Below are 22121 nucleotides of genomic sequence, written 5' to 3'. Positions count from 1 at the left end.
ATAATGCTGGTACTTAGATACACTCGGCACGACCAGCTATGCCTCGACCTTTGTTGACGAGACGTGAAGCGTAACTCATAATCCCTCGGAATCTGCTCCGGCTTCCATGCAATAAACCCGTTGCCTTCCCCGCGACGTATGTCACCTTCTCTCAATACTTTCTCCCCTGGTTAAGCAATAAGCCCCTCAGATCTCGCGAGACTCAAATCTTCTCCTCAGTCTTCTTCTTCGCAGCCTGCTCCGCCATAAACTTTTCATAATCCGCCTGCCTCTCGGGTGAAACCTTCATAAACGGGATATCGTCCTCCATCACCTTGCCCGCAACTCTCACCGGCTCCGCAGGCTGCAGACAGAAAATCACCCGCGCCCACTGATCCGTCGCATTCTTCCACCCGTGCATCGTGCCCCTCTGAATCATGATCTCCCCTTCCTTCAGCGTCCGCTTCGCCCCGTCGTCCAGGTAACACTCCACCTCGCCCTTGAGCACGATGCCGTAGTCGCACGACTCGGTGCGGTGCATCATCGGCCCTGTCTGCGGACCAAAGTCTACCACCCGCAGGACGGAGCCCGAAGGGAGGTGCAGGGACGGCATGCGCGGGTGGTTGGGCGCGTAGGCTGCCAGGTCTTTTTCGTCGTCCATTGTGACGGGTGACTCGGAAGTTGTGTAGCAGGTGTGGAAGTACATGTTCTTCAGCGGGTCCGGCGTGACTTGTACGGGGAACGCGTCGGAGAAGACGGCGCGGCCGTTGGCGTCGTGGGTTGTGATGTGCCGGGATACGGGGCCGAAGGGGCAGTCTTCGGATGCGGAGGCGGCGGGAGCAGCACCGGACGACGACATCTTTGCTTAGGCGTTGTGAAGTATGTGCGATGAAGGTGTGAACAGACGGCTGAGGTACCAAGGTTCGATGATGGGTCTGACAAGCTTGACAGATGATGGGGGGGAGCGAGCAACGAAGTAAAGCTAGCTGGTGGGAGTTTGTAGTTGGCTACTTTGCTGTGTCTTCTTTTAAAGGACTCTCGTCTTTTCTTCTTCGTCGACCGAGACAAGTATGGGCGGGGAGTCGTCCGATGGATTGTATTCTCTGTCAAAGCACGATTCGTTCTTTGAAAGATGCGATTGGGGGGGTAAGAAGAGGGGATGAAAGGTCCCTTTAAGAAGGTGTGCTGTCACGGCCGTTGGCCTTGGCGCACAGACTTGGGGGTGTCTCGCGGCTGCCGAGGGAAGAGATGAAAAGGCCACTTGCTAGTAGGAAAAATTACCTAGCCAGCTGGCATTGCCTTAGGAAACACAGTGTTGTCCCTCACCTGACGCAGGAAGCGGCAATCCTGCCAGCCAGCCTGCATGTTTCCACCTGTCTTGTTGCGTTATAAGGTTTGGTGAGAATTAAACGCGGCATTCGGTGTGGGGTGCCAGTGCCACCCCAGCCGGGCGCGGCTGCATCGACTATGCGCAGTCCTCGTCCTGGCTTGAACCCAAGTGGTCGGAAGTTGGTGACGGAGGCACGGTGGTTGGGAAATCCTGCCAAAACAAAAAAGGTTCGCCTGGCAGTGCCGACGCGGTAACGCCACTTCTGCTGTATGGGCGATGTCTTACGTCCGTACGAGTGAAAGGCAGTCCTGCGAGTCCCATCCTCCGAACCATGCAGACAGATAGGCGCAGAATCCACTCCGAAGTGCAGCCAAAAGTACTGCCACGATAGGTTGGCAGGTATCTATCTGTCTCAACAAACACGGGTAAGCGACAAGGATGAGCTCGCCAGTGAAGAGGGGGAGCTCGTAGTGAAACGAAGCTTGGCTTGCGATTGCTCACTGCATTCATCTGACTCGGCACCGTGACGAGGATCACTAAGCACTGTCGTTGCAAGCCTCGGGAGCTGACCGCTTGCATTGAGTGACCTTGTGGATCGATTCTAGGGGCATTTGTTGAAGATAGTGCTCAATTGAGTTTGAATTTATATTGCCTACGCTTGGCGTCGAGTACGTATGGAAACCCCGCGGTATCCGGCCGATTGCGGATTGCCAAAGAAATACTGTCCGCTCAACGGTCACTAGCCTCGCTGGACTTGCGGCATTCTCTGCATCAAGTCAACCTAGTGTACTGTGTATGGCTTGGAGCTGAGACCTCGAAGTTGAAAACTCCCTCGGCCAATGATTCTTGATCGTGTAAACATCAAATCATACCTCGCAATCGCTCATAGCCCGAGGTTGGCGGGCATTTCGTATCCTAGTACATGCAACTTGCGGCTTCAGCTCGCGCTGGTGTTTCGGGTCCTGCGGTCACACGCACGCCGGTCCGACATTGATCTGAACAACGGGGAGTTGTCCGCTTTGGCGCCCCGTGTTCCAGAAAAATCTTCGCAACGGCTCCGCGACAAGCGGGGATGTCGGACTCGGGACCAACTCCGGCAAGGCCGAATGTATGCATGCATGTATGCACCGCCTGACGGAGGCCAAGGTGAGCGTACTCAACCTTGATGAATCAACTTTCGGGAATCCCCCGACTGCCCCAAACGTATCATTGTCGTTGGAACGGGGACGTTGACCGCCGGGAAGACATAGGAGATCGGAACGTCGGCTTTGAATAGTCTGGCAGCGATAGACCGCGACACTAAAGTCTCAGTCGGCGGTTAGGGATCACCAGGGAACGGGCATGTGTATCTTCGCTGTCGGGGAAATCGACCGTCGGGGAGAGCAGCTGTAATCGGGCAATCGACTTTGACCAGTCTCGTCGTGGAAGACCGCGATGTGCATTTGACAGTCAAGGAATCGCGATCACCGCAAGATCGTCGGTCCACAAGTATGGCGAGCACTATCAAAGGCTGTCGGGGAAATTGGCCGCCGGGGAGCAATCTCCCCAGGAATAATGAAAAGGCATTTGTGGAGAGGCGGCCACGAGCTTGCTGGCCTTTATTCCAAATCTCAATGGCGACATTTGCTAGGTTCCTCGTGTTGTGCGAAGTCAAAAGAAGCTCCTACCGGAAAGCTTGTCGTGGATCGGCGAGATGTGTCACGAAGTTGATCCGTGTCGATAGACAGAACGGCAACGTGAGGAAAGTCTAGCGCGGACTGTACCGCCGGGAAAAGTACGAAAGATTCATTTTACTTCCTCATCTTCAGAGAAGGTACACGGGGAGCTGCCGTCGGGCTGGCCCGGACTTTGTAAAGGCAATAGGATCGGTGAGAGAAAGCTTCGGTAAAAGCGGCTCTTGTCTGTCAAGATGCGCCTCAAAGAACGCTTAAGCCAATAGTAGGCCAGTGGCGATCGTCGTTCCAAAGATCAGTACGATGTTGTTGGTCAGACCAGATCGGACAACGTGGAAATTCGACGCTACCACAATCTGAATATCAGACGAGATATGTTGGGTGCAGTGACGGTGGAGACTTGGAGCTGAACGACAAGGGACTGCCTTGGCTGCCTCGGCAGACGACCCCGTCTACACCGTAACATATCTCGCACTGAGGCGTAGCTCACGGGGCTAGCAATTGAAATCGAAATGGTTTCGCAAGCTAAGAGAACCGGGGAGAATCCGTCGGCTTTACGTCCCCGACAACGAAGAGACAGTATGAACCCAACAATCAAGGGCCGGAGTTGACTCCGATTGCCATGTAAATGATGCCATTCGGGGCTGTGACCGACCGCCCGCTGCCGATGCCTCCCCTACCGCAGACTGACGCGCCGAAGGTAAACTGGCTTTGCCTTTAAGCACTTGTCGTGTTGGCAACCTTTTGTGACCACCATTTCTGCCAGTCGACCACCTTCTTCCCTGTCCGCGCTTCCTCTGCCGCGAATACCATCGCATGGGAGCGAATTACCTCCTCAAGTGAGCAGCCGATGAATTCATTCTGCGCTTTCTCCGGCGTCCAGCCGTGGTTCTTGACTTTGTCCACCGCCAGTATGAATTGACGTGCGAGACCTTTGTCCCCACCGCCGTGGCCGGCGTCTTCGAGGGTTGGGTGGAATGATTGGGTGGCACCCGTGTTGAAGTCCTCTATGGTGATTGTACGGGCGTCGGCATAGATCTCGCCATCAATACCATAAATATGGGTGTACCTCTCGCAAATTTTTTTCGTTTGTGCGACCATGTGCAGAGTTGCTGATTTGGATTGTTTGGTTGACTCTGGGGTACCGTCCGTGGCATCGTCCCAGGTGATGGTGACAGTCTGGTCATCACAGACATTGTTGTCCGCGTCGAAGACACAACGACCGAACCAGTTCCGCGAAGCGACGACGTCTTTGGGGGTGGAATCATCATAATCTTCAGCAAGCTTTGATGCCAGGACTTTGCTTCGCTCAGATATCGGGAAATCTTCAATCTCCGGCATTACAATGCTGACTGGCCAATCGGTGTTGCCAGAAGCGAGACCTTTCAGATCCTGGCCGAGATAGATATTTTTGGCCGAGAATTTGCAGCCTGAATCACCTAGAGGACACGACATACAATTTGTTGCATTTCCAGCGGCGGCGGGCTTGCGACCTTTCCTAAAGAGGTGGAGCGAACCACTTGACGAGACAGTGGACGGTAGATGAGGAGTGCCTGTTCCAGCCTTTACTGGTGCGCTCAGAAGCCAAAGGAGGAGATCAATGTCGTGGCAGCTCTTTGTCAATAGACTTGGTGCCGTAGTCTTTTCGTTCCGCCAGTTGCCACGCACATATGAGTGGGTAAAATGCCACCAACCGACCGGCTCGGTGTGCACAATCTTGAGGATATCGCCAATGATACGGTCTTCGAGCAAGAGTTTGCGAAGCAGCATATTGTGTGGGCTGTAACGAAGTACATGGCCGATAGAGAAGACGTTCTTGGGCTCCTGGCCAGCAGGAGGCTTCATAGCCTGATACATGTCGAGACAATCGGCAAGAGACGTGGCGAGGGGTTTCTCGCACATGACGTGCAGTCCCAGAGGAGCAAGTCCGACGAGGACGTCGCGATGCATTTCGTCAAGAACACAAATGAAGGCGGCATCAACGCCAGGCGGTACATCTTCACCAGCAGCTTCTCTCTCTCGGCGGCGTGTCTCGTATGTTACGAACTCGGTCCAGTCGGCAAACTGTTGCCCTTCTTGGGGAGTGTTGGAGCCCCAAACGAATGTTCGACCGAAGCTTTGACGCTTGTAGGTGATGGGTTCAGCGACAGCAGCCACGATACCGTTGCAAGAGGTCTCGTTAGCATGAGCATATGCTTGTCCGCGAGAGCCAGCTCCGATGACGAGAATGCGAGGTGGCGAAACAGACATGGGAGGTTTCTGAGGTGGCACTGGAGTTGCATCTTCAGGGACCGCGACGGGCGAACCCGACTTCTTGACGGACGACATGTCGTGGTCGTTATCGTTGAAGTGTGATCTGTCGGTGACAGGAGAACCCTGTGTTGAAGTTTTTCTTACTTTTTTGACAAGTTTATATTCTCTGAGAAACTCGGAAAACACGCTGTCTTTTGGTAAATAGGGTATGAGGGATGTTGTCAATGAACAGAAGTCAGTCAGGTGAAAGAAGGAGGTTTATGTTACTTGGAGTACTGGCTCCAACATGGAAAGTGGGGTCCATGTAGAAGGGCAGGTCCAATGAATGATGGTTTATTTGAATCGTGGTCTGGGGTACTTGCCTTGGTTCTTGGCAGTTTACTTATCTTATCAGCGGCTGTCGGTTGAATTTCCTCCTCTGCCGATGTGGGGCATCTTTCTCTGCGGGCAGTTCTGGCGGTGAGACGTCCCTGCCCGGGCAATTGGAGTGGGCAGCAATAGTAGGAGCCTTGATATGCCAGGTATTTTGCTGATGCATCCTGTATTCCCAGGGTTTACCTGAACCATCTTCACAACTTCGTATGAAATTATACGCTGGTAGAAACCATGCCCGGAGAAGTTCCCACTAGCAATAGCAATAGCAGTGAGTACCTACCATGTACATAGGTGGTGGCCATGGAACGAAAGGAAGCATTGAGAACGCCCGGCTGGCACTGCTAGGATCGCATGGTACTCCGTGCATCTTGGTCCTCCTTCCATTCAATACCTAATTGGAAGCCACAGCTGGGATGCTGCAGCTTGCACCCCACCTTGTACTCCAACTCTGGTGAAGTTGTGGCTCAGTCAAGCTTAGCAAGCCCAAAAGAAGATCCTGCTGTTGACGGAGTGCAACTCAAGTTGACAAGAGTTAGAATCAATATTAACATCATTCCCGCCTGAACCATGAATCTTCTCAACTCCCTCAAAAACAAAGCTCCCGCCCTGAAGATGCAGTCTGCATCTGACGGCCCCTTGGTCTGGGTTGACTGCGAGGTATGCGCCCCAAGCTTAGGCATGCCACTCTTAACCCTAGACTGACTAACACATCCCCAGATGACTGGACTGGATCCGGACAAGGAGGAGATTATCGAGATTTTCTGCATCCTCACCACCGGGAACCTGCAAGTCGTTGACCCCGAGGGCTGGGGCTGCGTGGTGCACCAGACGGAGCAACGCATGGCGCAGATGGACGAATGGTGCACCAAGACACACGGCGACAGCGGCCTCACAGCGGCGGTCATCAAGTCGACGACGACACCTGAGCAGGCTGCCGACGATCTACTCGCTTATATCAAGAAGCACATCCCGCAGAAGAAGACGGCGCTGCTGGCGGGTAACAGTGTACACGCGGACCGATCGTTCCTCAACAAGCCGCCCTACCGCAAGGTGGTTGACCATTTACACCATCGCATTCTCGATGTCAGCTCGCTCAAGGAGGCGGCAAGACGTTGGTGCCCGCCGCAGGTCGCGGACGGTGCACCAGCCAAGCAGGGACTTCACCAGGCCAAGGAAGATATTCTCGAGAGCATTGCTGAGGCCAAGTACTACAGAGAAGCGATTTTTGGCCGGACGTGGAGAGGGCAGGCCAGCGCGCAGGACACGCCGGTCAGTGAACGGGATGAGGACGATGCTTGGGCAGACAACCTGTTGTAGATTGTACTATGCAGAGAGTCAAGCTCGATTCTTCTAATTTGATGAAGCACTGGGATGAGTGAGATATCTTGAGGAGCCTCACCTGCCTTACCTAAGATTGCCTGGTAGCTAATGTAAATAGTTGAATCGATAGTTGACCGCAAGGGTAGCGGGGTCGTTTGAAGACAGTACGCAGTATCCTACGCACTGCTGAATGCCGGTCTACCAGGCACTTCAAACCGTGCGAATAATAGCCACCCCCACCAGCACCTCACGATGATTCGCCGGGAAGATCCCCTGTGTTGGGCCCTTGGAAGTGAGGGGCTCTCCCAGAGCTGCCCCTCCTTCATTGTGCGGTGACCCCGCCCACGTCGAGGCTTAGGATGATATCACTGGCCAAGCAAACCCCCACCATGAGGTGGTGGCCACAGCTTTGGCGGAATGAAAGGTACCTTCACCAATGTGTACGAGGTTGGAGGGGCGTTATTCACTAAAAAAAAAAAAGGTGCAATCTGAGCCTATCGTGTGCCATCTCCCATTCACTGAGGTGCCCCAATGCGTCGTATTCTGCCCACATTAGCTACCTAAGGTATTTCCAGTGGCCTACGGATACCTTAGTCTCTCACCGCACCAAGTTCCCAATGAAAGCTTTCTAGGCCCCTTGCCCAATGCCCACCACTCCCCGGTCCCACCTCCCGTACCTACGCCAACGCCGGTTCGCATGAGAGACGGAAGAAAGAACCCAGGCAAAGGCGAGACAGAGACACTAATAATTGCAGCTCCATTCCCAACATTCTCCTTTTCCTCTTCTACAACCTAGACAACTCTCCCCCTCAATACCATCACTACTCGAACTATACAGCATCATGGACGTCCAGACTGTCGAGTTCAAGCCTTTCCAGGACCAGAAGCCCGGCACGTACGTCATTTCTCCCCTAACAGAAACAAACCCCTCGCTGTTATCGTCCCCAAACATGTCGAGTCCAACTTTTTGTTGCTACCCCGCCATAGCTGCCAATCGCGCGATGCACCCTCACTCAGCAACCCCATCACTGACTAGCCATTTCACAGTTCTGGTCTTCGCAAGAAGGTCACCGTCTTCCAGCAGGCTCACTACAGCGAGGCCTTTGTCACGAGCATTCTCCTGTCCATTCCCGAGGGCGTCGAGGGTAAATAGCAAAGCCATCTCAGCTTTCGGTCTTGGCAATCGCCCCAGGAAACTGACAGACCGCCTCTCTAGGTTCTTTCCTCGTCATCGGTGGTGATGGTCGTTTCTGGAACCCCGAGGTCGTCCAATTGATTGCCAAGATTGGTGCCGCCTACGGTGTCAAGAAGCTCCTCATCGGCCAGGACGGCATTCTGTCCACTCCCGCTGCCAGCCATGTCATCCGCAAGCGCAAGGCCACTGGTGGTATTCTCCTGACTGCCAGCCACAACCCCGGCGGTAAGATCTCTACACATACCCTTAAAATCATACTCGCCAGCTAAACGATGAACCCATTTCAGGTCCCAAGAACGACTTCGGTATCAAGTACAACCTTGCCAACGGTGGCCCTGCCCCCGAGTCCGTCACCAACAAGATCTACGAGGCCTCCAAGACCCTCACCTCCTACAAGATCGCCAACATCCCCGATGTCGACATCTCCACCATCGGCACCAAGACCTACGGCTCTCTCGAGGTCGAGGTTGTCGACAGCACTGTCGACTACATCGAGATGCTCAAGGACATCTTCGACTTCGACCTCATCAAGAAGTTCTTCCAGTCAAACCCCGACTTCAAGGTCCTCTTTGACGGCCTTCACGGTGTCACTGGTCCTTACGGAACCGCCATCTTCGAGAAGGAGCTCGGCCTCAAGGGCGCCACCCAGAACTGCGTTCCCAGCCCCGACTTCAACGGCGGCCACCCCGACCCCAACCTGACCTACGCCCACTCCCTCGTCGAGGTCGTTGACAAGAACAACATCCCCTTCGGTGCTGCCTCCGACGGTGATGGAGACCGCAACATGATCTACGGTGCCAACGCCTTCGTCTCCCCCGGTGACTCCCTGGCCATCATCGCCCACCACGCCAACCTCATCCCCTACTTCAAGAAGCAGGGTGTTTACGGCCTGGCCCGCTCCATGCCTACTTCCGGTGCCGTCGACCTGGTTGCCAAGAAGCAGGGCCTGAACTGCTACGAGGTCCCTACCGGCTGGAAGTTCTTCTGTGCCCTTTTCGATGCCGACAAGCTCTCCATCTGCGGTGAGGAGTCCTTCGGCACTGGCAGCAACCACATCCGTGAGAAGGATGGTCTCTGGGCTGTCGTTGCCTGGTTGAACATCATCGCCGGTATCGGCGAGCAGAACCCTGGCGTCACTCCCTCCATCAAGAAGATCCAGCAGGACTTCTGGACTGAGTACGGCCGTACCTTCTTCACCCGTTACGACTACGAGGATGTCGACAGCGAGGGTGCCAACAAGGTTGTTGGTGTCCTGAAGGACCTCGTCGCCGACCCCAACTTCATCGGCAGCAAGGTTGGAGGTAAGTCTACATACAAAATGCCCATCAGAACCCTTAAGAATGAAATGAGACTAACTTTGATAGACCGCACCGTCACCGGCGCTGGCAACTTCTCCTACACCGATCTCGACGGCTCCGTCTCCTCCAACCAGGGTCTGTACGCCACCTTCTCCTCGGGCAGCCGCATCATTGTCCGCCTCTCCGGCACTGGCTCGTCCGGCGCCACTATCCGTCTCTACCTCGAGCAGCACAGCTCCGACCCCAAGACGTACGACCTGGATGCCCAGGACTTCCTCAAGCCCGAGATCCAGATGGCCACCGAGCTTCTCAAGTTCAAGGAGTTCATTGGCCGTGACGAGCCCGATGTCAAGACCTAAGTGCATTGTTGCATGATTGGGTTGCACTTGGACAAAGGGGGATAAGGAGGGGAGTTTTTCAAAAAAGTAACGCTTCGGTATAGAGAAGTAGAAGATAGGCCAGCACCAAGGTTGCTGTGGACGATGTCACGATGGTACACGATTTGCATAAATTGAATCAATTGACCTAATCACACAATAGTCTTTTGCTTGACGGTGCCCTCCCTGACTCCTTCTCTCGTCTCTCTTCAACATGTGAATTTTTTGTGCCGCGTAATCATCACTCTCGATCATAAAGGTCGTCAAGTCATTAGACAAAGAGAAAGAGGAATCAAGAAACGCAATGGAACGCATACGGAACTGGGCAAGAAAGGTACCCCTCAGAGCAATCTTCCGGGGTATTTCCTCCGAGATACAAAACATCCGCTCGCTAATCCTCTGCGATACATTGAAGCTGCGTTTGACATTGTCCAGGCTGAAAAGGGGAGGAAAACAAGACTGCCGTAAAAAAATCGTGGAAAGAATTGGAGATGCGCGTGTCAAAGTTCGTTAGAGCGGTTCTTCCTTGGGAAGACGTGGAGGAGACAGGGGCTGGGCGAGTAAGATGCCGGACTGAGAGTAGGTGCATGTCTGCTCACCTACTCTTCGAGTCCCGCAAATCTGTCGAGGTATGTGCCCCGCAAAACGGTGAGTGGCAGCGTCCTAGGGGTGGAAGGTGTCGGTGAAGGGGGGCTCCATATTGGTCCGGAGTCGGAGTGGATATATATATATATACCCTTGCCTCGAGGAAGCTCATCACCGGTTGCAAGTCATTTGGCGTCCTCGATGGCTTCCATGGTGTCTGTAGATGCCTCGGAGGGATCCGCCTGCGACTGTATTTCCTCAATGAACCGCGTCGCGCCCATATCGGATACAAATTCGATCTCAAAGGCGCCGGCGGAGGATCCTTTCCTCTGATTCTGCTGATGGTACTGTTGGCAAAAGACGTAAAGCTGGACGTCTTTGAGCCAGATGCGGTGATCTGATTTGCGTACGAGCCAGGTCGGAGAGGCGGATTGGTGGGTGACTGAGATTATCGTGTTTTGTCAGTCCCAAGCCCGAAAGAAACCGGAATGTGAGCCAGAGTGAGGATGGAAGATGGTGTAGCAGGATCTTACCGAAAGCGGTCCAGACTGGACAACTCTTGAGTTCGCCATCCCACACTGAAGCTTGGAGACGAAGACCTTGGGTGACAAGGTCGCGGTAGACGATGAGAGAATGCTTGAAGCCATCATCACGGATTTGGCTGTGGTAAAAGGTGTTAGCTATGGTGTCATGGTCGGAGGTACAATACTGGGTGGATCACGCACGCCTGGAACAGTCGGGATTCACTGCCGAGCTTGAACTCCCTTGGACTCATTCTGCTCGTCAAGATATTTCGAGCCTTGAGAGAGACGAACGTGCAGTGGAATAAGACCAGTTCTGGGAAACATCAGCGGATGGTCAAACGACAAGTCGGACGAGGGTGAACAGACCCTCCCAGGTCTTGAAGTAGAGAGATGCCCATAGTTTGACGCCCATCTGCGAATGACTGTATCGGTCCAGTAGTAAGGCGCTGCCCTCCCGCCTCATGAAGATTTCGTGGGTACCAAGTAGTGAGAACCACTGGCCCCCCAAATGATATGTCCGGAGGAGAAAGTAGGGGGTCTCGTTGACATGATTTAGATAGGTCATCAACGCAAGGCGATCCTCGTCGAACGGTCTTAGTTCTGGCGTCAGAAAAACTTCGTCAAGCTATGATTTGCGAGCACATGTACCTTCTGAACAGCATCTTGACCTGTTTGGGAATATTCAGCTGTCCCCACGTTTGGAAAGGACCATAAGCTGTCGATGGTCTGATGTGCTTCAAAGCCGTCCGGGAGGTGAGCGGAAGAGAGAAGATCTGCTCTGCCCAGTGTAACGTCTTGGGAAAGAGGGTTCATCAGCTAAGCTGCCTTTCCCATAACAACAGCACGTACCGGATCCTGAGGTGTTGGTCTGAGCATAACCTCTGGTCGAAGGACAGGCCCGATTTGGGTTGTTGGCGTAGCTTCATAGTATGTGTCAGTCAACCTGCTGCTACTTTGCCTCTGAACGAACATACGGAGTCCTCTTGCTTCTCTCAACTTGATTATCCTAGTTCGAAGCGTCTCTAGGCCATTTAGGTCAAAGAGTGTCGACCTATGTGGCTATTAGTACGTCATCTCGAAGATCGAAGGAGAGTTGCTAGCGCGCCTCATGAGAAGGTGTCGGAGAGACTCTAAAAAGCAGTTGTAAAGCATGAACCGCTGAGGTAATGGCAGGCCACTGGCCTCCTGTGTCATCTTGTGGTACATCCTTCGCCATCGCATATCCTTGCTTACGGTTCGATCTTCGTAAAAGTCGGTCATGTCGCGAAGTGTCTTGGAATAACACGGAAGTATGACGTCGAGGTAGTTGAGCAAAACTGGTACCCTGGTGAAATGCATCTGCGATCGGTCCGCCAAGTCTCTCAGCTTCCTCGCAGACCTCCGTATCTCGTCAACAAGACTGGTGATGGTGCCCCCATAAGCCTCAGGAAGAGCCATGCGGAGCCCTTCAAGGCTCACCGATAGAATGTCGGCGCGCTCAGCTTCGAGACAGCAGCCTTGAAGGAGGCGGTAGTCGATTCTCTGAATGCCCTGCTCCATTTTCCAGACCAACACTGACGGACCGAACCGAACTAGGAACGTCTGCGTCTCAGGATTTCATCGTCCAACGACCCAGACCTAACCGTTAGAGTCGTAGGGTTCCCGCGGCGCCCTCACCTCTTCTATCCGGGAGACTCTCGCCGTGCAATCCTCGGCCTTGTAGGAGTTTGGTTGATCTGTGGTGATCAAGTTGGAGGGAAGGTCGAAACCGTTGCGAATGCCTCATGCGGCTTTTGACGATATATCGACCGAGATCGACCACAGTCAATTGTGCCGATAAGAGAAAAGGGACAAAGAGATGGCTTGCTTCATGGGCTTAGCATGGTAATCTCAAATATGCAGCGGTAACGTGGTCGCTACACTCGCAGCCACTTACTGGACGGGAAGCGGCTGCAACAGCGATTCGGAGCTGCAGGTCTCGATTTCAACGGCCAGCACGGAAACACACGCCACCACCCCGCCTGACTTCAAACCCAAAGATCCAGATCGCTCTTGTTCTGAGTTGGCAGCACACGCCCAGACACCAGGTGCTTGCGTCTGACGTGTCTGAATTTCGTTGTCTTCGTGCAATGATCAGCTATGATTTTGAGGAGGACGAGAGCGTGCACAATTCGCTGGACGTTGGCTATGTTGTGTTCTTTTCTTCGTGAGAGATACGTCAAGTCTTTCCTTGTCTGTCTCCAGCCAGGCCCAAGGTGTGTCAAAAACAACGAGGTATTGGTCGCCTCAAACCTCGAACTACCAAATCGAGTAAACGATCCTTGTGTCAACAGGTTCAGGCCAAACGATGCAATCTGGTCGATTCTAGCAACCGCTACCCAAGATATCGCAAGGAGGGCCTGGGGCCGTAACGGCAAAGAGGAGCGTATGTAGGTCAGATTGCTCTCAGAGAAAGGAGTGTGGGCTCAACACATATTGATCCGGCCACCGACTAGCCAGAGCATGCCACGACAGCTGGGGATGGCCCCATGGGCATGTATGCTTTCCTCTGCATGCATTAGGAACGCTCGACCTGGATCAACGGACGAATGAGGCCGGCCCGGAGCCGGTGGGGTGGAGGTCCAGGTTGTGAGCACTTGCATAAGTAATGCAGACGAACTCTCCTTACAAGCCTTTCCACCATAGACCCGGGGGAACGTAAGAAAACATTGGCATCGAGATACAGATTGCGACGACTAGGTGACCATTTCAGTAATGTAATCATACAAAGTACACTGTCGAGGTAATTGATCGGTCGTGCGATGCACCTAGGTCATCTGCGGAAATGGAAATCTTTGGAAATGCTCGGACGCACTGCTGCGAAGAGCAGCTTGTCTCTCGCGCTCGACAGAATACCATCGATAGATCGATACGAAGGTGGGTGATGATGGTAGCGAACGAAATGTGCGAAGAGGCATACCGAGGATATAGAACTGACAGGCATCAGCTGTGTAGAGCATGTGAAGTGATGTGAAGCATCAAGAATTCCGAGTAGACATTCCCCAACGGCGGGCCACATGCCTAGCCAAGAGAATATTTGGTAAATAAATCTGCGGTGCGTGAGATGGAGGCTAAGTATGGACGCGATCGCTTCGTTTCTGCACAATGTAGGCAGGCTTTGGAGGGCCCAGCCTCGAGAGATCCTGGGAGAAGTAGCTGCAGAACATTCGTTGGTTCATCTCATGCGACGAAAAACTACTGGGCCGATATGCGAATTGTCAATACTTGGTGGTGGAGTTCGATAGACTAAATCTGGCTGCGAAGGCCAGGGATCCATGGTGTTCATTGATATAATCGCCTGCCCTTCACTGTAGCCCATGACGATGAGAGCAGGTAGCTGTCCTTGGTTTCTGGAACGGCGAAGACTCATACATTGGTGCCAAAGTACAGACAGTCTGTGGGTAGCAGTGCTGTAGGTGAGGCTAGCAGAGTGTGGTGGATGACCGGGAAGGTTGTTTTCGACATGGCTGGTTAGTATTCGAAGTTTGAAGGAGCCGGCGCCCGAAGTGTCTATTGTTGCGGCCATGGGCTCCTTTTATGAGTTTGTACACGAGCACATCCAACGCTTTCGGGCGGGTGAAAGAAGCAGCCTTGTTTCATCCTGCTCAGGCATCCAACATCAACTCCCCAGGCTCGCACCTGCATGCCGTGTCTGATCATCGGGAGGGAAACGCGGCCTTGAAGGGTAAGGCATGAGGATTGAGGAGGTGCCGAGACTGAGACATCCTTCTGTCATTGGAATCCGTGATTGGAGGCAGACAGCTTGAGGTAAGGTAGGTACGTCCCAAGACAGGATACGTACCTCCTTCACTTCCATCCTGCCAGAGCACCTACGGATACCTTAGGTAAGGTAGATGGAATGAAATGGAGATACCTTATCTCCACTTATTCGAGGTCTGAAATCCGATGTTCAGCCGTGGCCTATCTTCACCGACTCACCGAGTCCCCGGAGGTCCACCGACTCACCTCGAATCGCAATCGCGGAAGCGGCTTCAGCTCAGAAGGGAAAGGTCTCCAAGGCCATGGGCCACTCAAGCTGGTCATTCTTTGGCCGTCGGGTCTATATGATCCCCAACCGGCTTCAGGCAAATCTGCATTAGCGGAACATGGCAATCGAGTCGCTGTGCCTTACTAAATCCCATGACACGACGGGGTCGCAGTGATAGAGACCCTTGAGTGGCTGGACAAAACTAAGCCCCATCAACCCAGATCCCTGGACCTGGGGAAGGACCCTTGAGAACAAGGGCAGAAACACCATACTACCATGATTGGCGCATCACCCACCCATACACACCTTCACTGTAACATTCACTCACATTGCGATGGAACAAAAAGGTAGTTATGCATGTTTGTCAATGTGTGAGCCGTCAAATGTCATTGTGTCCCAATCGTGGACAGTTTCATTCCGCGACGGGCGGCATGACCAGCTCTGCTATTGACGCGGGGCGGCGTGAGAGCTTCGCCTGCCTCAAATCCGCCTTCCTGCCGATCCTGAATAACGAGAAAAGCAACCCATTTCAATACCATCATACACCGCCGAGCCCAAAGTTACAAGGAAAGTCCGAAAGATGTGCGCAAAAACTAACTCCACGCCACCCGTTCGGACTGAGAAGCAGCAGAAAGACAGCAATCAAGAGGACTCATCCTCCTCTTGTTCGGCCTTTAGAGTGACTAATTAGCTTCAGCACAACACGGCCAGATGGAGTGGGGGTTTGGGGGTGTCTTACGTTGTATGCCTGCTTCTCGTCCTCGTAGCGCTTCTTGTCGGTGGCAGCCTTGGCCTCATAGGGACCGCGCTGCTTCTCGTTGAGGGCCTTCCAGCGCTCACCGAGGATCTTGCCGACCTGTCCGAAGGAAATACCGGGGTTCTCCTCACGAACGTTCTCGCGCTGCTCGTTGGCGAAGAACATGTAGGCGGAAAGGCCACGCTTGGGGGCGTTGGGGTCTGAATAGCATGTTAGCTACATGTTCATGGCAAGATAACTGGTCTAGATAGGCGTAGCGCAAAGCGGGCAAGTCAAAAGCCGTCCGAGGCGTGACCTAGTGGAATCTTATTGAGACTCCCTTCAGGCCCAACCTCTCTGTACGTCAAACTTGCCCAAATTTCACAACGGCTCGAGACAAGTAAGGATCGATTTGGCAACGTACCCTTCTTCGCGCGCTTCTTGGTGTCCTTAGCGGCACCTCGCTTGGTCGCGGCCTTAGGCATTTTGGTATCTTGAATATGGTCAGTCAAGCTGCTTTAATGTCGAGATGAATGTGATGGTATGACGAAGAGCCAAGGGTGAAGGATGTGATGGAATCGGCGTGACATGACGACTGACGGCAAAGCCGCCGCGCCGTCATGCCGGAAAGCCATAGTGCAAGAGGACCGCGGTGCAGCGAGAACCAGGGTGTGTGGGTGGTTGAGTCGCAAGTGCAATTGCGCTCGGTAACGCGAGGTAATTGCAATTTGAAGCTCAAAGTCGTCCAAGAGGGATCGTAAAGCATACCTGAGGAGGTTTTTGAGAGGTGGAAAGAGAGGTGTTGATGTGGTGATCTGGACGCGTCAAGCTCTTGTTAGCTAGAAAGCTCTATGGTTGAAGCTGGTTGATGGACGAGCGTGTAAGAGACGAAGAGGTGCACGCCAAAGTTCGAAGCTCAACAACGGATCGCACCCACGATATCGACTTGTTAAAAAGCGATTTCTGAGTTGCAAATCGAGGCAGAGTGATCGAAATTGTAGCGACAGTGAAAATAGAAGAGGATGATGTTGCGCGTGTATGTTGCGGTGGTTGATGGTGCAAGTGGGCAATGGTATATGGGCAGCAGGTACTCACGGGGTTGAGTGCGAAGGCAGTAAAGTGTGGTATTGTGAGAGTGCGGATTGTAAGAGAGGAGGATTTGGGTGGGAGATTTGTATGGGAGAAGAAGAGGGAGGGAAATGTATGGGGGGAGGGCCAAGCAGCCTTTTTACTATGGGGGGAGTGATTGTGCGGGAGCAACGCGCCTGGGTGCACTTGTTTTTGCTGGGAAGTCTGGGACGGGGCCAGGACTGACTGCGACTGGCGACTGGGCGAGTGGACTGGGGGTGGTACTTCGTACCGTGTGCGAGACTGAGTGAGAGACTGGGAGAACTGAGGAAGGAAGGGGGGTCACCGTGGACGGGCTCTCCTCCTCTTTCTCCTTGGATCACTCCAAATCATCTTTTTTTTTGGCCTGCGCAGGTGCGGACGCTTGTCACTTTCGCTTTCCCTCCCGTCGCTTCCTCGCCTGTGCCTGGGCTTGCTGCTGCACGCTGAATGGCTAGGAGGGGATGGGTGTCTGGGTAGGCTGGGCAGGTATCCGTACCAAACCAGACGACGGGCAAAAAAAAAAAAAAAAGAGGCCTGCGCACTGGCATTGGCAACACTTGTCACTGGGTGGTAACTGGCGGCATTGGCCTGGTACTGGGCACACCGGGCACCCGCCCACCAGGCGAAGGGCACAAAAGAGGAGAGAGGCAAGAGAGGGGGAAGGCGCGATGAGAAGGGAAAGGGTGTGGGCGCGCCTTCCCTCCCTGACAGTCGACGTGCGCACCCTTCCCTTCTCTTGCCTTTTGCTCCAGAGTCCAGCTTGACCCTTCTTTCCCCATCCTTCTCCTCCCCATCATCCTCCCCCCCTCCTACGTGGAAGTCCAAGTCCCTCCTAGTTACAGTCCGCGCCCACCCACAAGGTAAAGGTACCTTGCACCAGAGACTGCCGTGCAAAGTACCTCACGTTCCTTTCACACCTTGAGTCTGCCTACCCCCTTCCTGCTCGTCGCATCTGCCAGGGGACAACGACTACACACACCTTGAAGCGGCCAGCTACGGATACATGCTCGAAAGTACCCCAGTACCTGGATCAGTACGGAAAGATACCTCCCTACCTTACGGATACTTTACCTTAGTATGCAAGTGCGTCCGCACGCAACCTATTCGCCTGTTTATTGAAGTCCATGGCAATAAATCAAACTGCGGAACCAGAACAGACCAAGTTAGGTGTGGACAATGCGCGATCAGAAGTTGCGAACGTGCTGGCGACGCGATGGAGAAGGAAGGAGCGACATATTACCTACTGCGTATCCAGCAGCATCTTGCAAGGCAGGCGCCAATGGCCTTAGCTTCAGGTATACTATGTAAGGTATCCGTCCAGGTGGTCGTGGCCGTAGCCAAAACCGTACCTGGCCAGGTAACAGAAGCAGGGAAAAGAAGCAGGATCTGGCCCATCCTGCGGTGCTCTTCTTTTGCCTTCCGTCCTCGTCTCAACCCCTCGGGTCTGGTCCAGCTTGTCGCCCGCTTCCCATCCATTTCAATCACTCCATCCTCGGACAGTCCTTGCTCTTGGTGTGCCGCTGCTATTATTATGTGGTACTGTACAGGTACAAAGCGCACGCAAAACTCCGCACCGAAGTACTGTACATCTGCTTTGTACCTGTGTTTTATATCATCTTTGCGCACTGTGTACTTTAAAGCCGTCGCGCCTTCTTTCTCCGCTTGCTACGTACGGCTACGTGCCGGCTCTTTCGCCAATGTCTGAGGTGAGGTGCGGTTGAGTCCTGTGCCTGCTCCTGCTTTTGCTTCGCTCCCTCTTCCAGTCTTAGGTTCCTTTTGAAGCATCTCGTGCTTTCCTTTCCGTCCACCTTACCTTACCTTACCCCACCTTCCCTTCCTCCTGTCACTGTCCACACGGACCATCTCTCGTCCATCAACCGACTTCTCCAGTCTTCAGTCTCGCCCAAGTTGCCATTCCCAGTCCCTCCCCCTCTACTTCTGACTGCTTTCGTTCTTAGCAGTGAGAGACTGAATACTGGCTCGTCAAGCTTCAGCTTCTTACGAATCCCATGTTACCATCCATTTACACCCCCATGCTATCGACAACTATCATTTGGATCCACGGCCTCTTTCTTCAACACCAGCCATGACCCATCCATTCGAGGATGGTTCCGCGCATGCACCATTAGCCTAGCATACCATGCTACTTATACCATCCTTCATACGACAGTGATGCGATACCACTAGGCATTGACAGCCTAAGGGAGACGACCTTGTGTACCTATTCGTACTCCCAGATCGCAGAGACGTGCAGTGGCACACCTACTCCGTCCGACTGCACTTGGCCTGGACCAGGCACTTCTTCGTCATCTTCATGAGCGCTAAGATACTTCCGATCCTCCCTACCGCCTGTTGAATGGCAAGGGCCCGTTCGCTAGACATGCCGTAGGTACATCGGTCAGACATTGAAGACCGAACACGCCGTACGGGGAAGACGGAAGTCCAATAGCCAACGTTGCCTCGACATTTCCAATTCAAGGCAGTAAGATCCCTTACACCTTGGCGACTCTTCCATTAGGTAGATGCATCTGCTCGGTACAGCATGTCGGATGGTCGATCACAGCAGTTGAAGCTTCTTTTCGCCAACTCTCCGTGGAATTCGAGGTCTGCACGATTTGAATTAGGTCTATGGGACGACATCACTTCCTTCGCCATCAAAGCAAACCTTCGCCATGGGAGACAAGCTATACCTCGGACACACTAACATGTCCATCACTTGCACTTTGCTGGGGCTGTGGGTGTTAGTGACCTCATGTTCGCGACGTTGTCTCCTTAGCGTCTTCCGCTGACAAGCCTTCGCAGCTTTCGGCTGTTTACCAAGACAACAAGGCTCGGCCGGCTGGATTATGGATATTGGGAAATCGATGGAGCACCTGTGGTGTGGTGGAGGATTCAATGTTTGGAGAATGGAGGAACAAGTTGGCTTACACACTCTCACACACTGTGTAAGTGATTGTGCTTCATGAACATCGCTGCGCAATTTCATCCACACTAAAACACCACTCGACACACTTTGCGGCATTCCCCTCTTCAAAGTGGCTTGTCCTATCAACACCCAAGGACATCGCCTCCAAAACGCACCAAAGTCTATAGGCACCGTCGGCTCAGAGTTCTCGACAAACGCTCCGTGTCCGGCTCGCCCTGGGTTGCTGGTCCACGCGGTCAGACAAGATACATACACAGTACGGCAGACCCCATGGTGGCTTTCATATGCGGCACAGATTGCAACACCATTTAGCTGAGTTCCGGCGTGAAGCCACCCACCAGCTTTCGACGTGACTTGGAGAGCCCCTGAACCCATAGGAGCTTACAGCAACTGACTGGGGCGCCTCTAGACCACTCGCTATCGAAGCATCCACTCATCGTATTACTAAGAATCGACCTCATCCAAAAAACCGAGCTAAACTGTGATCTCCTGGCAGTCAGGGGCACACCGTCGGCTGGTGTGCACGGAGGCGTAGACTCAGCTTCGGGTGACGAGGCGTGATGCGAAGCACCTCACGCTGTTGCTCAGGGAGATGTGACATTGGAACGACCGGAAGTCATGATGACTGACTGATGGGGATGGCATTCAGGCTGGCCGAAACGGAATCTGGGTACTTGATTCATGCATACGCCCCATGTACCGTCATACGAGATTGTCTTGTACCGCTACTTGGCCCAAGGTACCCCAAACGCGGTCCACCGACTCCGGAATCAGCTTGGGCGAATGCGCCCAATCACTCCTCATGCGCAGCTCACGGTACACTTGGGACCTCCCCAGCCTCCCCTCTGCCATCGATTCCTACATCATCCATCCGCCTCCGTAGTGTCTATTGTTGGACACTCCTAGAGCAACCTGCTTCTGCAGCGGATGCGTGGTTGCGCAGTACATACTGTTCCAAGTTACCCTCCGCCGCCAGGTGATCGACGAAGGGCTTACTGGTAGGTACTATTTAGCGATCAGCTATGTTCAACACATCCTATGCTGAAAGCGAGTCTACTCCGTACAGAGCCGTAAGCTTCACATTAAATAACGGAGAAAGAGCTGCGTTACTATTTGCGGAGCTTGACGATTGCATGGCGACCGGAGACCGACGGCGAGCGGCGTGTCTATCTCGTCTCTGTTCTACGGAGTACGTCTTCTAACACCGACACACCACGAAGCGGGCAGCAGCCAGGCGGTGCAACGCTCCCGGCGTCAAAGAAGGGTGGAATACTTCGTCATGCGCACAAAGTGTGCGGGCGTCTCGTGTACCTCGAGGCATAAGACTGGGTAATGCCTGCAACGACAATCGATACGGTCCCCCGCTCCAATGCACCCGACGCGCACCCAAGACGCCCAATGCAGGTCTCCTCTGCAAATTGGCAAGCCAGCAGCGCGTTTTGCCCATGAGCCAGACAAGCCGTGTCTGCCCAGGACTCCAGTAGAAGGGCGTTGCCGCACCATTTCACCATTCCAGTCAGGGCCGCCGGGCCCAGCCATTTTGCTTTTGCCCGCTTGTTCCCTGTTTGGCTGGGCTAGCACTGGGAAGGCGGTGGTAACGGGCTGGCGAACAAAGTGCGCAAAGTACCGACGACTTGCAGCGGATACACGGAGCCAGGCAATTTCGCTGGTCTGGTTGCCTTTGTTTTGCTGATACTGTGCTGTACCTGATGGTCCCTCGGCAAATATTGGCCCTCCCTGACTGAAGGCTCTCCCACTTTCTCACTCAATCACTCTCTCCCACACACCACACACACCCCCTCCCAAGCCAAACACTCTTGCTGCTCACGCCTAGGACCTGCACACGAGAGGTACATGGAGAGTCGGAGACTGAGGTGTAGTGTAGACTGTGTAGTTCAACGCGAGCCCATGCTCCACTCCTCCTGGGCCTCCTGGCTGATCTGTCGCAGCAGACACAGAGCTTGACTGACGGGGAGTGCAAAGCTCCCCCCAACTTCCAGTCCCATTTTCCCTTCCCTCTTCCCTCTTCTAGACGGACCTTGAGTGACGTTGATTATCTAATCTAAAAGGCATGATCTTTCTATGGTCACAGGGTATGTAATGGAAACGCGAAACGCGTGGTTCATCTCGACGCTTAAGCTGTTCACGGCGTCTGGGAGCTCTCGAGTCTTGTCACTTTGCGCGCGAAAGTCACCATAACGGAAGAGGATGAGCTCACTACAACCGCTTTATCAAGCCCCGTGACGTTTTACGGGTCCTCTTGAAGATATTGAAACGCGTTTCATCAGACAATTTTTATTCTTTGCTATCTCATAGTTTCCAGCGATCCAGCTACATAAGGTAGGTAGACAGAGCAGCTGATCAAGCTCAAGCATTGGCCACAGGAGCAGATCTCGGAGCCAAGCTCACCCACGTGATTCGACATCACCGTGGT

General features: G+C 53.6%; 8 protein-coding genes across 8 annotated transcripts; 3 read left to right on the top strand and 5 right to left on the bottom strand.

Annotated features, from left to right (window-relative positions):
• Positions 1-202: 202 nt before the first annotated feature.
• On the bottom strand, positions 203-838 carry CCOS01_17005 (cupin; the record flags this gene model as incomplete). The annotated part of the gene is made up of 1 exon (XM_060465139.1): positions 203-838. One exon carries the CDS (start codon positions 836-838, stop codon positions 203-205), a length of 636 nt encoding a protein of 211 aa, XP_060304308.1.
• A 606-nt stretch (positions 839-1444) lies between these two features.
• CCOS01_17004 (uncharacterized protein) lies at positions 1445-1642 on the bottom strand (the record flags this gene model as incomplete). The annotated part of the gene is made up of 1 exon (XM_060465138.1): positions 1445-1642. The coding sequence occupies one exon, from the start codon at positions 1640-1642 to the stop codon at positions 1445-1447; it is 198 nt and encodes a 65-aa protein (XP_060304307.1).
• A 2057-nt stretch (positions 1643-3699) lies between these two features.
• On the bottom strand, positions 3700-5310 carry CCOS01_17003 (oxidoreductase family protein; the record flags this gene model as incomplete). Its single annotated transcript, XM_060465137.1, has 1 exon — positions 3700-5310. One exon carries the CDS (start codon positions 5308-5310, stop codon positions 3700-3702), a length of 1611 nt encoding a protein of 536 aa, XP_060304306.1.
• An 867-nt stretch (positions 5311-6177) lies between these two features.
• Positions 6178-6927, top strand: CCOS01_17002 (exonuclease; the record flags this gene model as incomplete). Its single annotated transcript, XM_060465136.1, has 2 exons — positions 6178-6267; positions 6328-6927. The coding sequence occupies 2 exons, from the start codon at positions 6178-6180 to the stop codon at positions 6925-6927; spliced, it is 690 nt and encodes a 229-aa protein (XP_060304305.1).
• Positions 6928-7772: 845 nt separating this feature from the next.
• CCOS01_17001 (phosphoglucomutase/phosphomannomutase) lies at positions 7773-9782 on the top strand (the record flags this gene model as incomplete). The annotated part of the gene is made up of 5 exons (XM_060465135.1): positions 7773-7825; positions 7978-8075; positions 8147-8350; positions 8413-9426; positions 9490-9782. The coding sequence occupies 5 exons, from the start codon at positions 7773-7775 to the stop codon at positions 9780-9782; spliced, it is 1662 nt and encodes a 553-aa protein (XP_060304304.1).
• A 788-nt stretch (positions 9783-10570) lies between these two features.
• CCOS01_17000 (uncharacterized protein) lies at positions 10571-12448 on the bottom strand (the record flags this gene model as incomplete). Its single annotated transcript, XM_060465134.1, has 8 exons — positions 10571-10827; positions 10919-11046; positions 11111-11222; positions 11276-11502; positions 11558-11703; positions 11759-11829; positions 11884-11960; positions 12066-12448. 8 exons carry the CDS (start codon positions 12446-12448, stop codon positions 10571-10573), a joined length of 1401 nt encoding a protein of 466 aa, XP_060304303.1.
• A 3109-nt stretch (positions 12449-15557) lies between these two features.
• Positions 15558-16136, bottom strand: CCOS01_16999 (HMG box protein; the record flags this gene model as incomplete). Its single annotated transcript, XM_060465133.1, has 3 exons — positions 15558-15587; positions 15655-15872; positions 16076-16136. The coding sequence occupies 3 exons, from the start codon at positions 16134-16136 to the stop codon at positions 15558-15560; spliced, it is 309 nt and encodes a 102-aa protein (XP_060304302.1).
• Positions 16137-17764: 1628 nt separating this feature from the next.
• CCOS01_16998 (uncharacterized protein) lies at positions 17765-18466 on the top strand (the record flags this gene model as incomplete). Its single annotated transcript, XM_060465132.1, has 1 exon — positions 17765-18466. The coding sequence occupies one exon, from the start codon at positions 17765-17767 to the stop codon at positions 18464-18466; it is 702 nt and encodes a 233-aa protein (XP_060304301.1).
• Between the last annotated feature and the right edge of the window lie 3655 nt (positions 18467-22121).

The sequence above is a fragment of the Colletotrichum costaricense genome (assembly GCF_030867565.1).
Source record: "Colletotrichum costaricense strain IMI 309622 chromosome Unknown Scaffold_37.1, whole genome shotgun sequence".
In the NCBI taxonomy this organism is placed as follows: Eukaryota; Fungi; Ascomycota; class Sordariomycetes; order Glomerellales; family Glomerellaceae; genus Colletotrichum; species Colletotrichum costaricense.
The sequence above is the reverse complement of the archived record's forward strand: the minus strand, read 5'-3'. Positions and strand labels throughout refer to the sequence as shown.